We start from the raw sequence: 13,668 nt of genomic DNA on the forward strand, positions 1-13,668 counted from the left end.
AGAGACTTGAAAGAAGTCTTTAGCAACACCTAACCCCAATTCATCTGCCCTGCAGACCCTCTGATCAGGGAGTGTGTTTATGGGGCTCTTTTTGCCCACTGGCAGGCAGTTTGCCCTACCTGAGTGGCACAGCTAGAATCAGCACTTACGCATGGCCTCTTCCATCCTATTCTCTCATGATCAATGCACTGATTGACAGGAAGTACTCAGATCTCACATACCCACACATAATTTCTGGTGGCATTTGGCTTGCTTGTAAGTCCACAGGGTCATCCTAGGACATGAGTGGCTCCTTTTGGCTTCAGATCGCCCAAGAAATAAAACATCAGGCAAACACATGATTCACTCAGTGGACTGTAGCATGGCATTTTCCATGTCTAGTGAGTCATCCTGCTGAGGTATTTTGCTGACCTGCACAAATACACACACAATCATGATGATGAATGCATCGTACTCTCTTTCCTTGGAAATAAGACCAAACGTTTCTCTATTGCTTCTATTTTTGGGTGCCCCAAAGGAGCACTGCAAATATTCTGCAATAATCTTTATCCACTGCTGAAACAGTAACTTCCATGAAAGGTTTCCAAAAGGTCCCACTCATTTCCTAAAGGGGCATGCAAAGGTACAGCATCACCCGCTTGCAAGCTTGGAGTCCATCCATGTTTTTCCTTACAAATACTAAAACCAGTATTATTGGTCTGGGGGAAAACATGCTCAAAACTGACATTTTCACCATCAAGGTGATAATACCCATTTCAGTCTACCTAACAGCCTCATCTCTCGTGGTCCACTTCATGTGAATGGCACTCGGAGAAGCCATTTTAGGATAGCCCTATTTTAACACAAGCTATAAATTAATGAGTGGCTAGAAGTGATAAAGAAGGTGTATGAGCCCTTGAGTTGCTGTACCACTGTATCAGATCTAATCACATTCTGGGTGTGGAAGAGTTGTCCTGGAAGGGTCAGAAAATGAATATGAGGCCTTTCTCTTTTAGGGGCCACATCCCCAGTCAGACCCCCAGGAAGGACTGGCTGGGTCAAGGGAGGAGACTATGAGTTCATAAGGTCTTTTAATCATTAGATAGTGGTTTTAATCTCACCCTTAGTAGTGACCATAATATTTCAGTTGATCTGGTTTTTCTCAGGGGTTTAGCAACTCACATTGAAGTTTAAGAATTTAAATGGGTAGGTGGTTTGAAGGATGTGTGTTGAGTTAGCAGATTAACAGTCAGTAGGTAGCCAGAAGAATGGAAGGTCATTCAAAGGGAAAATGGGAAATGCACTAGTAGGTAGACACTTGGGAGGAAGGTATAAATAGACAGACAAAAAGAACTGCATATAAAGAAGGAAATCCTGATGCAGAAGTTATTCACACATGCCAACAACAAAGGTTCTCAAAGAAGGAAGAAAACATACAGGCAGAAGGCAGCATGTTCAGTGGGGTTATTTTCAGGACCAAACTCTTATCAATGAAAATACAAAAGTGGGCATGCTTGGAAAAGTTGATATCAGACTTGGTTGAAATATAGTTGGCTTTTGATAAGATTTTTGCAAGGGTCTGATCTGATAGCAATTTTTTTCTAGTCAGAAGTTCAAACCCCAAGTATTTTAAGCCAGAAATGTAACTGGTATAACTCCGGCACCCATTTTCCTCTGTGACCTTTCCATTGGACTATATCCCAAAATGCACTGCAACCATGCTAGGTTGCTAGGCATTGCCTCTTAAGAAAACAGAGACCCTGGTGACTTATGGGAAGAGTAGTAGCTAACCCAAATGGCTCTTCCTTTTGAAATGAATGAGAATGAGATCCATGAGCTAATGGTGTCCTATGACAGTGGAACATTTTGAGAACTCTTTTTAAGCTTTTAGTTTGGTTCCAATGGTGGAAAGTGCCAAGTTAGGGAGGCAGGGTTGGGAGGAAACCATAAAATCTAGAACTCCTACAACAAGCATCTCTTTCAGACTCTGAGCTCAACACAAGATGCACAACAGAAGTAGGAGCCAGTATACCCAAGATGAGCTAGAAGGAGACATAGTGGCATGTGCCAGGCACAGCTTTCATCTGTGCAAGTCTCTGCTTTCACATAAAGAGCTCTTGACCACACATGGTCATCCATGGTATTAGCCCCTCTTTTCCCTGTCTTGCTCCTTTGCAGGAAAAGAGAGGAAATGTCAGATTGTTCAGTCAACCAAGAAAAAAGGAGAAGCATTTGACCTGCATTGCTGCATCTTATGAGATCCATTTGACATTCCTGTTGGTGGTGAATCTAAGACTAAGAGTCAAAGACCTTCATGGCTTACCATTTATGCTGTGACACCCACCTATGCTTCTCTTCCATCACCCATCCTTCCATTCAGTCCTTCTGTGTATCTCTTTATATGAGAGACACCTGAGCTGAGAAATGAGGAGGCTGGTGCTGGGGTGACCAGAACAGAGACTTTGCAGTGTTGAAGTTCTTAAATCTTCAAAATAAGACTTGACTTATGCAGAGACCCTTCATATGAGTTATTTCATGTCAACCATTTTCAATGGCAACTGAAGAATCCCTATCATATCTAAAGGCCAGGAGCAATATAGGCCAAAATACCTTCCACGATCAAAGCTGTTGATCCCTTCCTTCAGGAAAGATTGTACTTTGAGTACAGCTCTCGCAGCTTGCCCTCTTTCTTCTTCAACCTTCAACCCTGTTGTCTGTCTACCAGACTCACCCTTCATAAATCAATTATGTAGATATTTCCAAAGCTGGTGAAGACTGGTCAGCTCAGTTCTGTTCTCAATTAGCAGGAGAATGGCATTCAAAAACTTTAGGGTGGCTTGGAAACTCCAGGCTTACATCTATCTGTCTGTCTTTTGGTCTTTCTCACACATGAATGCAGTGCAACCAAGCTCTTCCACCACTTTTACTACAAGGAAATTAAGAAACATTGTGCTAACAACTCAGGGTGGCATTTTCAAAAGAGCCCAGGAAGCTGTTAAATCTTGCTTTTTGCTGTTGTTGGTGATGTTGGCACAGCGGAGTGCCTTAACTGGCTCACATCCCAGAGATGTCATGTCCAGGCTTCCAGATCCTATCACACTGCATCAGAAACAACTAAAATGGAGTCCAGAGCCAAGTCAGTGGCTGGCTGGCATAATTCAGCCTTGGTTCAAATCCTGAATGAGTAGCTTTTGACTTCACAGCCACTGAGAGTCTGGCTCTCCATCTAGGGTGGCCGTCATAGAGTACATTGCGGTTTTCTGCTACTCTGTCCTCTATTGATATGAAACTTGATGCCTTTATGTCCTCTATTTTTCTCTTCAGTCAGACTGTCCTCTATGATGGCCAGCCTATCTCCAGCCTACCTTCCCCAAGGAGCCAGAAGAGCTCCTCCAAACTTTGCTGATTGCTTGTTCTATAAGGGAATGGAAATTACTTGGTTTTTCCCCTCTAGACATTTTGACTTTGCCTTTGGTCTGTCTACTAACTTAGTGTCTTCTCAGTGTCCTAGCATTGATTTATGTGTTTTATGGGGAGATGTCATGCTTCTAACGTAACCCCTGACTCCCTGGATGAGTTGAATGAATGAAGGGGAACTGGGCACTCAAATGTCCCTGGAGGCTTTTGAAAATCTCCCCCTAAAATGCATAGCTCTCTCCCCAGCTACCAGCATCCTCACCACGCTGTTCACCACACCGCAGAACCTACCCCCCGCTACTGTTATGTTGCAATACAAAACTTTAACCTAAATAATTTAGCAAATACCCAACTATAGCCCACCAGATCTATATGGAAATGCCACCTTGTACAGGCACCCTTCTTGTTTGCTTAAGTCCCAATATGGATAAATCCTTCCAGGGCTTCCAGGTGAGAAACCCCCAATTAGTCCTGACTGTGTCTATGTATTTGTTATCCAAAGCTTTTCTAGAAGCATATCCAGATACAGATGAAGAGGACTTCTACAATCTCTGGGCAACAGCCTCCACTTTCATCATCCTTTTCGTCTTGAGTATTTTCTACAGTGCCACAGTTACTCTGATCAAGGTAAAGAGGACAGAGTGTGGGCAAAGGGGGAGAAATGAATTAAGTGTTAATGAAGAAAGTGAGAGAGACTTTGAGGTTAAAGTTTTAAGGAATGTCAAAACCTGGCCCTGTCTCACTAGACTCTGGACAGCTGACTTCTGTTCTAGATTTGCCACTGCCCCATGGCAGCTTTTCTCTCCACTCAAGGTGGAGTCCCAGAGAGGAGAACTAATATTTTCAAAATATTTAACATCTCAGTAGGCAATCTCAAGTCCCTCTTGATACATATGAATTCAGATGTTGGAAATCTGGACTGTTGGTAACTGTGTCCTGGTTTCCACACCCATCTGAAGGCTTTAGTGTAGAAATTATGGCCTTAAAACCCTCAGACTCCATCTTATTGTCATCTTCTCTAAATCTCTCAAGACCATATTCCATTCCTGTCTCAGGAGTGGTAAAGAGAGAATAGACTAGAAATTATATCAAACTAGGAATAGTCAATGTAAGCAATGTGATGACACACGAGTAAGAATTTATTTGGTGTGAGAATGAAAAGGGATTGGCAGTGTGTGATGTTTTGCAAATCTGATAAATTTGTTTCCTTGGGAATAAGTATATTTTAAAATGTTTCCATTTCAGGTCAAATGAACCCAACAGGTCAATGCAGCTCCTACACAAGGATAGCCACCAATGTGGGCTGTTGCTAACTTTTCTCTGCAGAATGTCTGAGATGTTCCACAGCCAGAGGACTGCATCCATTACATGAATGTAACTGGATTTTTCTGGCTACTTTTTATTTTGCTCCTTCTTTAAGGCATCGTGAGCCTGCTTTTACAGCACAGTCACCATCCTATGTCTTCCACCTGCATTATTAATCTCTGCTTTATATCACATGTAGCCTTTACTGATACAGAACTATAGCAAGAAGTTGCACATCAGTGGGCACCCAGAGTCAAAATGCACACCCCCATACTTTCATTAGACATTTGTATTTCTTGTCCTGTATATATGTCATGTTGAAATAAAGATATATATTATACTGATATGTCAACAGCTTTATTGTGGATTTTTTAATCTTGTAAGCACTTTTCAAGTTATCTTGCATTGAGGACTCAGAAATTAAGGATATAAGCATCCAACCTGTATGACCCCCTGGGAATGCAGGTCAAAGAATTTCACTCAGTAATTTCAGCAATGTAGGAAAATATTTTGTGTTTGAAAAAATATCCCACAACACTAAAGCCTCATGGTTTTGCTGAAGATTTACCTTTAGGAGAGAGATGACCAGAATGTATTGAACACTTATATATGATGGAGAATCAATGACCTCCCTCTGGAACTTGTTCCAGTCATTAATTCCCTGTCGCTAAGTCACACTTTCAGACTTCAGCATCTTGTAATGAATCTTGATAAGCCTCTTGTTTGTTAGCCTGAAGAGCCATCTGTGCTCCAAGAGGTTTCACCCTAGGTAGTTCAGATCACTTTCCTTCCTAACCATTTCTTGTATCGGCTAAATGTGTTGAACTGTCTCTGAGAGGTACGTTCTTCCACATTCCAAGTAAGTACCAAATGAATTAAAACCTGAATCTCATCAAGAGCTCCTAGAAATAATAACTAAAAGATAAATAAACAAAAATACTTGGAAAACTTCTGGAACACTGAACATCAAAATTAACATTGTAGTGCATGTTAGTAGGTACTCTATATTTAAATACTCCCTGCCCACTTCTGCATCACTGTTTTAAAACAGTAGAGTTACACTCACACCAACTATAGTATGTTGGGCTACTATCACAGGTTTTATATGATGGTTATCTCCAGGATAATTCAGACTATTGAGACTGATCTCTGGTATCATGATGTTTTAGTCCTTCTATCTTTTCTAGGGATCTCTCTTGGTCATGAGAACATTCTTTGTTTGATTTTTCTCAAGCCTATAGACCTGGGCTTCAGAATCTCATGCTATCAATCTGTTTTCTGAAAGACACTTCTAATATGTTGTGTTTTGGATTAATATACATCAGACACAAAATTAAACTTCACAAGGCTTTAAGAACTTCATAAAAGCTCTGGAATTTTGATTCTAAAAGAAGAGTCCTTTTTCCCTACAAAACCATTGGCCTCAGGACATCCTTAAACAGCAAAAGCAAAATGCATGCAGGGGAAATCTATTGTAGAGATTTTTTTCCATGGATAGACTCTTTCAATGGCCAGTGAAGACGTGATACAACTTCAGCTCTGCTGAATGCCTAAACAACAGAAACTGCTATAGTTACTAGTTGGGTGCACCAGGGGGGAAAGACCATCTCTCCAGAGATTGTTCAGTCTTAAATGACTATCCTTGGAAGGTGAGGTCACCTTTTTGGGTTCTAGTGCATGGCTGTAAACAGTGACACCTGCTCCAGGAGTGAGTTACTCAGGATTGCTCCAGGTAAGATGCAATTCAGCCACCCATATCTTAATCATCTAATTCTGACATTGGGTAATATGGAGATGGGAGACTATATCCAGGAGAGAAACATTTCTCCTAGATACAGATGAGAACTATTTATCCTAGATTTCATAGTGTTTTGTTTTGTTTTTGTCTAAAAACTCAAGTGTTCAGACCAGCCCTAACCTTTTGTGGGTGCAAAGATATGCAGGGAATGACAACATTTTATCTAAAGAAAATACTCCTGTGGAAGCATGAACCAGCAGATGATAAATTAATATTGGAGTTGGGAGGAGTAGATTCTAGTTTGCTCTCTATTGCCTGCTTCCTACATTGACATCAGGCAGATCACTTTAGTGATTCTGTACTCTGTTTCCCCATTAGTAAAATGATCCTGACTCTCAGGGGGGCTGCAACGCTAAGATGGTGAGGGACAAAGATACTTTGGACAGTTATGCAGAAGGCCCATTTAAGGAAAAACAATGAGATGTGGATAAGCTGAATGAGTTGCAAAGGTGAGGAGTAGCTAATTCACTATAAGCCTGAGCCCTAGCTTAGCTCATTGCAACTTTTTCTTATATTCATGGGCTCCAAAGTTTCTAACATGAGGGCAGGAGAAAGTGGTGGATGTTGTGCTGAGTTTTCGCTGGTGGACATGTTTAGGGGGTGTCTACAGGTAAAGGAAGGGTGTGTATAGACGGATCAGTACATATGGTGATGACAAAGCTATTATGTTTCCATTCTAGTCACTTTTTTAAGATGTTCTTTATATCATTGATCTCTTGGGTTTTGCATCTTTTGCCTTAGATAATTTAAAGCAAGATTCATGTGCTGGCTCCAGCCTTAGGGGTCTTTAAAAGGAGGCTTGATAATTACCTAGCCAGGGTCATATGACCCCAGTATTCATTCCTGCCCAGGGCAGGGGGTCAGACTTGATGATTTGCTCAGGTCCCTTCCGACCCTACATCTATGAACCTATGAAGTGTTTATAAGCCACTGGCAGTTACAAACATTGTGTCTGTAAGTATAATATCCAATGACACTCATTGTATTTACAATGGCTTTCCATTCCTAATGGCTCTGAATCCAATAACTGTAAATACAATGAATGTCATTGGATATTATACTTACAGACACAATGCTTGTAACCGCCAATGGCTTATAAACACTTCATAGGTTCATAGATGTAGGGTCGGAAGGGACCTGAGCAAATCATCAAGTCTGACCCCCTGCCCTGGGCAGGAATGAATACTGGGGTCATATGACCCCAATAGAATAGAATTAGAATGTCTCCTGTTAATTCTTGATCCACTGAATCACTAGCTTTGGTTGCACGAGGAGCTGAAGGTGGTGGGGAGAACCCACATGAATCTTGCTTTAAATTCTCTAAGGCAAAACCCACCAGAAGGAAATATCCAGGAAATAAAAGCAAAATACAAAAGCAAGTCAAACTCTTGCAAGACGATGTCATAGGGGAAGGAGCACCTAGGATTGAGTATTTCATCCTCTTGTCACTAAGTCTGTTTTTCATTATATCAGTTTCCCCAGAAACCAAAAGGGCTTTCTAGTCTCTCTTCCCTGTCGCACAGTATATATATCATTCAATAAACCTGCTAATAATGCAATAAATTTGAACTAGAAACATATGCAAAGTAATTATTGCTGAATAGACATTTTTATGATGTGATAAAAAGAGCCAACCAGCTGCTCAGATGGTGCTTGAAAATGTGTAACAGCTTTGTAACTGGCATCTATCCTGCCTTAATTTGAGCATGTTCTCGAAGCCCTCCTGGTTCTGAGATAGTTGCATGGAAAGATGCCAGGGCAGAGATCGGAGAAGATGGCGTGCATTTTCCCTTTAAAGATTCCCTTTGAACCATGACTTCGGTGTGATCAAAAAGGAATGGGACTCAGGAATTTGGGCTTCTCTTCATGGCTTTACCACTGTCTGTGATCCAAACCAATCCACTGCATTTTTCAGTGTGTTTATCTCCATGTCTGTGATGTGATGCTAAATTCTGTAGAGAAGCTGTGAAGATGACTTGGCTAGTGCTGTGACTTACAAGCATAACACTTTGTCCTCATAAAGGCACTAGAGCCTCTACTAGTCTTCACTTGAGTAAACCCAGAGCATTTCTCTTCCACTTAGAGTTCCCCCAGTTTTGTGCTGAATAGCCAAATGGAGAGTGGTTTTCATTCATTGGAAGCTGCTCTACAATGGGAAGTCACTATCAATATCCTAGTATTACAATTTGGGAAAACTGAGGTGCCAAGATAGGGATGGGACAGACCAATGATTACACAGCAATCATGTGATGGGGTTGAGAATAAGACCCAGGAGACCCTGGTTCTTGGTCCAGTAAACTAACCTCAGTGCATCCATGGAACCGTGTAATCAGGTGGGGAGGATGTTATGAAAGATGATCAATGCCATGATTTTCATATATTTGTTTCTTGTCAGTTGTTCCTGTCACTAACTTTCTCCCCACCCCCTCCAGAAAACACAAAAGGCCCCTCTGTCTACCCCATGGTTCCCTGCTGCAAAACTGAACATGCTCAGACAGCAGTGGTCATAGCCTGCCTCGTGGAGAACTTCTTCCCAAAGCCAGTGACCATCACCTGGAATTCTCAAGGGCTGACTAAGGCTAAGCTTTTCACAGAAGTGCAGAAGCCGAATGAAGGCTATACCTTGAGCAGCCAGCTCACCATCCCTTACAACAACTTACAGAGCCTCAGCACCTACCAGTGCAACGTGGAGCACACAGCTTCAAAAACAAAAATCTCCAAGACATTCCCTGCAGACTGTAAGTTCCGTACTTAACTTATGGGGGAAGGGGAGAGGACAGCACAGCAGAGGTCATCTTAGTTGGAAGCCAGAATCCTCTGGAGTGCTTTTGAATTATTCTCCCTGAGCCTGTGGGGAAACTGGGGCCCCGTTATGACCTCACAGCAGTTGCAGACAGAACTGCATCCCCCAGCTCTCCTCCATGTCAAACCACTGAATAAAGGGGAAGCCATGGGGTGAAATTCCCCCCTGGAGCCAAAGAACTTATGGGCCATGCAAGGGGAAGACTTTCTCTGTGGTGCTGGAATGATTATGGCACTGGGTTCCTTAGCATCTGAATCCTTTGAAAAGAGCTTGGCCTGAAAGCTTTCAAACTTGGCTTGAATTGTATGTTGACCTTATGCTGAACTGTCTGTAGATGGAGGCAATATCAGCTTACTTCCTTGCCCCTTAACCCTAAAAAAAGGCCCTGCTTAACAGGGGGGAAGATGTGCCAATTGGCCTTCCTTTATACAGTTTCCAACATGGCCTGTTGAGAACCTGCCACTCCCCAAATGACTCTGTGCTAACCAGAGAAAGTAAAATGAAACCTAAACTTGCAGTTCAAATCAAAGAGTAGGTTTTTCCTGCCCACAAGGCTGAAAAGCAGAATCAAACCACTCAGGACGGAGGTTGAAATCCCCTAGAGGCTTTTTAAATAAGGGGACAAAAGGAGGGAAATATTCTTCCCACCTTCCCTGGGAATCTTCATAGGCTTCCTCATGGTCTTGCTTTGACACTTTTCTCCACACGGAGTTTGAGGCAAGAGCATTTTGAGGAACTTTTGTTCAGTTTTGTTCAGTTTAATCCTCTAAAATAAAAATTCCCTTCCCACGTGTCTGAATTAAATAATGTAAAATGCATTTTTGGCTACCTAAAAGGTTAAAAAAAGTAAGTTTTGGCTGGTAATGGAGAAACAACAAAAACAAAGTTGAATGTTTGTTCTTCAGCCTAAACTTTCCCCTTTTTGAATTTCTTTAGACTTTTTGAGGGGGAAAATATGGAATGCCAAAAATGTCAATGAAATTTGTTGTAACACAAAAAATGTTTCACTTCAACATTTTTTATAGCAAGCAAAGGAAAAATATTTCATTTCAATGGGGTTTATTCTCTGATTTGTAGGTGGTATTTCATGGGAACAAAACAAACAGGTAAAAGAGGTCTCTGTGACTAAATAAAGTGCTCGGTTATACTGCCACGTGAAGTAGGGGTCCAGGGTTCTAATCTGGACTATCTTTCTAGAGGGAGACTTGTCCTGGTCGGTGCTGGTTTGTCCCACCTGGTGGGTACAAGCTGCAGGGTGCAGAAGCATCTGTGGGAAAGTGGAGCTAGATCTGCACCAAGGGAGCCTGGAACTCCATTTTCACATGTCCTTCTCTTGCTGTTTCCAGTGTGTGTTGAAAAAAACAGTGAACCCCAGGTTCACCTCCTGCCCCCATCTTGTGAGGATAGTTCTGCAGAGAAGCCGCTGGAGCTGATTTGTATCGTCCTGAACTCGGGCCCTGACAACGTCACCATGGAATGGCTTGTGAATGGAGAGAAGGACAACAAGTACAGCTCAAGTGTTGCCCATGTAGACCGTGCAAATGGGTTAAACATGCACCACAGCCAAATAAGGCTTACCAAGCAAAACTGGGACAGTGAAACTGTTTACACTTGCAAAGTGACTCATCCTGGAATTGCAGGTGGCCACATAATGTACAACACCAGCAAATGCTCAGGTGAGGGCAGGAGTGAGTCAGAAAACATCATTGCTCAAAAGTATTGGGACTGCATTGAGATACCAGGGTGACAGAGGATATGACAATACAGGATGGATGGAGGGAGGTGGGGAGAAAGATGATTGTTGATGTCAGTGACACATAACACATAAATGCAATAGATATGCATTTATAAAATGGCTAGAGAGGGAGATGCATGTTTGCTCTTGCTGCAAAACAAAAAAGCCAACAGAAAACTGGGTTTTATTAGCAGGAATGTCACTCATAAATCAAAAGAAATGATTCTTCTGCTCTATTCAGTACTGGTTAGCCCTCACCTGGAGTACTGCATCCAGTTTTGGGCCCCACATTTCAAGAAGGATGTGGACAAATTGGACAGCAGAGAACAGCAAAAATTATTAGAGACCTAGATAGCATGGCTTCTGAGAGAGGCCTGAAAACTGGGGTTATTTAGTCTGTAAAAGAGAAGACTGAGGATCTAGAGAGAATGGAAATGAGGTTTTTTTCCATCTCTGTAGGCGATAGGAGTAAAAGCAATGGCCTCAAGCTGCAGCAGAAGAAATTAAGGCTTGAGTTTAGGAGAAATCTTCTGACAACAGGGAATGGTCAAGCATTGGAACAGGCTGCCTAGGAAAGCTGTGGAATCTCTATCCCTCCATTTTCCAGTAGATTTGACATGCACTTGGCTGGAATGGTTCAGTTAGGGATGGTCTTAGAGATGACCTTGTGAGGACCCTTCCAGCCCCACTTTCCCATGATTCTGTGTAAGAAAGGAGGCACCTTTGGGTGCAAATCAGGTCAGATGGACATGTGTACAGCATTCTGTAATCTGTTGGGGGTGGAACAAGAACCTTGTAGAGAATTGAAGAGAGTTTTCTTCATTGTTTAACCTGGTGCAGACATAGAAAGACAGGAGACTTTCTGTTACCAAATCCCTGCTTTTAAGATTTGGGTTGGCTGCTGTAAATCTTGGTGCACTCTTACTTGTCCTTAAAATCAAGTAGTTGGGTTTTTTTGGTAATTCCCTAGACATTTTCCAGTGAATTAACATGACTAAGCTGGATACCTGTACAGGATCAGGAAAATGAAGCTGGAGGAGTACCCTCAGACTTTAGGGGGTTTAGCCTTCCTCTGTAGCTGGGGATATGGCCCTCTTCCTTGGATCTCTTGAGCATATTTTAACAACACTTACAGCAGTAGGACATTGACCAGCATTGTTCCCCTCTCTTACTTGTAGCAAGTTAAGGTGTTATGCCTTGTGGTTGTGTCAGGGTTGGCTGTGTGGTTAGACAATGGATTTGTATAGGATGGCTTGAGTAGGGATGATCCTGCCTCTCGCAGGGGGTTGAACTAGATGACCTCTGGAGGTTCTGTCCAGGCTTACTTTTCTATGATTCATAAGGATGTGTTTTTACCACACTTTCCATTTTATCATCAGCACCTCTTTTTCATTTTTCAGCCTGTCTCAGAAACCTTTACCCCAGCGTCTACATAACAAAGCCATCCTATGAAGATGTGGTTGCCAACACTGGCCTGGTTACCTGCCTAGTGCTGGCATCTGATTTAAGTGGTGCTGATATCATATGGGAAGTGGATGGGAAAAAAAGCCGTAACGGAAATACAGGAAGTATCCAGACCTACGATAACGAGACCCAAACCCGCCTCAGCTCCCATCAGGTGACTCTGAATCAATGGAAAAGCGGCTCCACATTTACTTGCAAAACAAAGGTTCGCTGCTATGGAGAGATAACAGAACAAGTAGCCATGAGTGAGAAAAGTAAGTCGATCTCGCATGAAAATGGGGAAAGTGAACTCCAGCCCACATTACTTGGGCTTATAACTTAACTCCTACACACACCTGCAAATCTGGGTTCTGCTGGTGTTTACTGTCTTATAATGCAAAAGGGCTTTGGCCATAATTTAACAACTACCTTGCAAGTGTTTCACTGGCCACCACTTTATTTCCACCTGCGCAATTTTCCCATGGTCCTCTACATGGGTAGATATAGGGTTTTGAAAAGAGGGGTGTTGATGGTGAGGTGCCTCTCATGATTTATAATACAACACATTTCTTTCCAGTTAAAAACCAACTGGAAACTTCACTAATAAGCTAGGAGTCCAGGGCTATATTATTCAGTTTAAGATTGAAAGAAAAACAAATATAATTTTATTGGAATGTGCATTAATTTACTATATTATATATTATTTATAAAAAGAACAAAAAATAATCAAAATAGGTTTCGCTAGTCCTGTTGTCATTGGAATAAAATGGATAGCTCTTTCAGATTCAAAAACCAAAATCTAGCCTCCTTGACCATCTTGATAGTGCATCCAGTGCTTCACTAAAAATTATTTCCGCTCCTGAGTTAACATTGTTTCTATCCACTAAGGTAATGTTCTTGGCTGAAGTAAAAAATAGTCTGCAGGGCTCTGATATAGGAGCTACATTACCAGGACTGGCTAACAGACACAAGAATTGCAGGAGAAAAGCTAGGTTGATTAGTGGCATGTCAGCAACCCTCTCCTTTCTAATGGTCTTAACACTCCTAATATGAAGAGTTGAGAAGGAATGAGGTAGATTGCCTTCATGGTTCACTGCAAGTGAGTCTCTCCCTGCTGCTTGACTAGAAATACTGCTGCCACCGCCAGATGGTTAGTTTTGAAGTTTGGTTGGAACAGGAATCAAAGGG

At 42.0% G+C, this 13,668-nt stretch overlaps 4 gene segments (V, D, J or C); all 4 read left to right on the forward strand.

Annotated features, from left to right (window-relative positions):
* Window positions 1-13,668, forward strand: part of LOC149862398 (Ig mu chain C region-like) — a 77,601-nt gene that overhangs the window by 18,686 nt on the left and 45,247 nt on the right.
* LOC149862399 (immunoglobulin heavy constant epsilon-like) overlaps window positions 1-13,668 on the forward strand; it is a 218,535-nt gene that overhangs the window by 16,258 nt on the left and 188,609 nt on the right.
* LOC149862402 (Ig gamma chain C region-like) overlaps window positions 1-13,668 on the forward strand; it is a 246,711-nt gene that overhangs the window by 15,882 nt on the left and 217,161 nt on the right.
* Window positions 1-13,668, forward strand: part of LOC149862403 (Ig mu chain C region membrane-bound form-like) — a 52,300-nt gene that overhangs the window by 15,662 nt on the left and 22,970 nt on the right. The window contains 3 exon segments of the C gene segment in view: window positions 8,932-9,237; window positions 10,649-10,978; window positions 12,438-12,755. Coding sequence covers window positions 8,961-9,237; window positions 10,649-10,978; window positions 12,438-12,755 — 925 coding nt within the window.

The sequence above is a fragment of the Crocodylus siamensis genome, chromosome 6 (assembly GCF_052110815.1).
Source record: "Crocodylus siamensis isolate JL-2025a chromosome 6, ASM5211081v1, whole genome shotgun sequence".
Classification (NCBI taxonomy): Eukaryota; Metazoa; Chordata; order Crocodylia; family Crocodylidae; genus Crocodylus; species Crocodylus siamensis.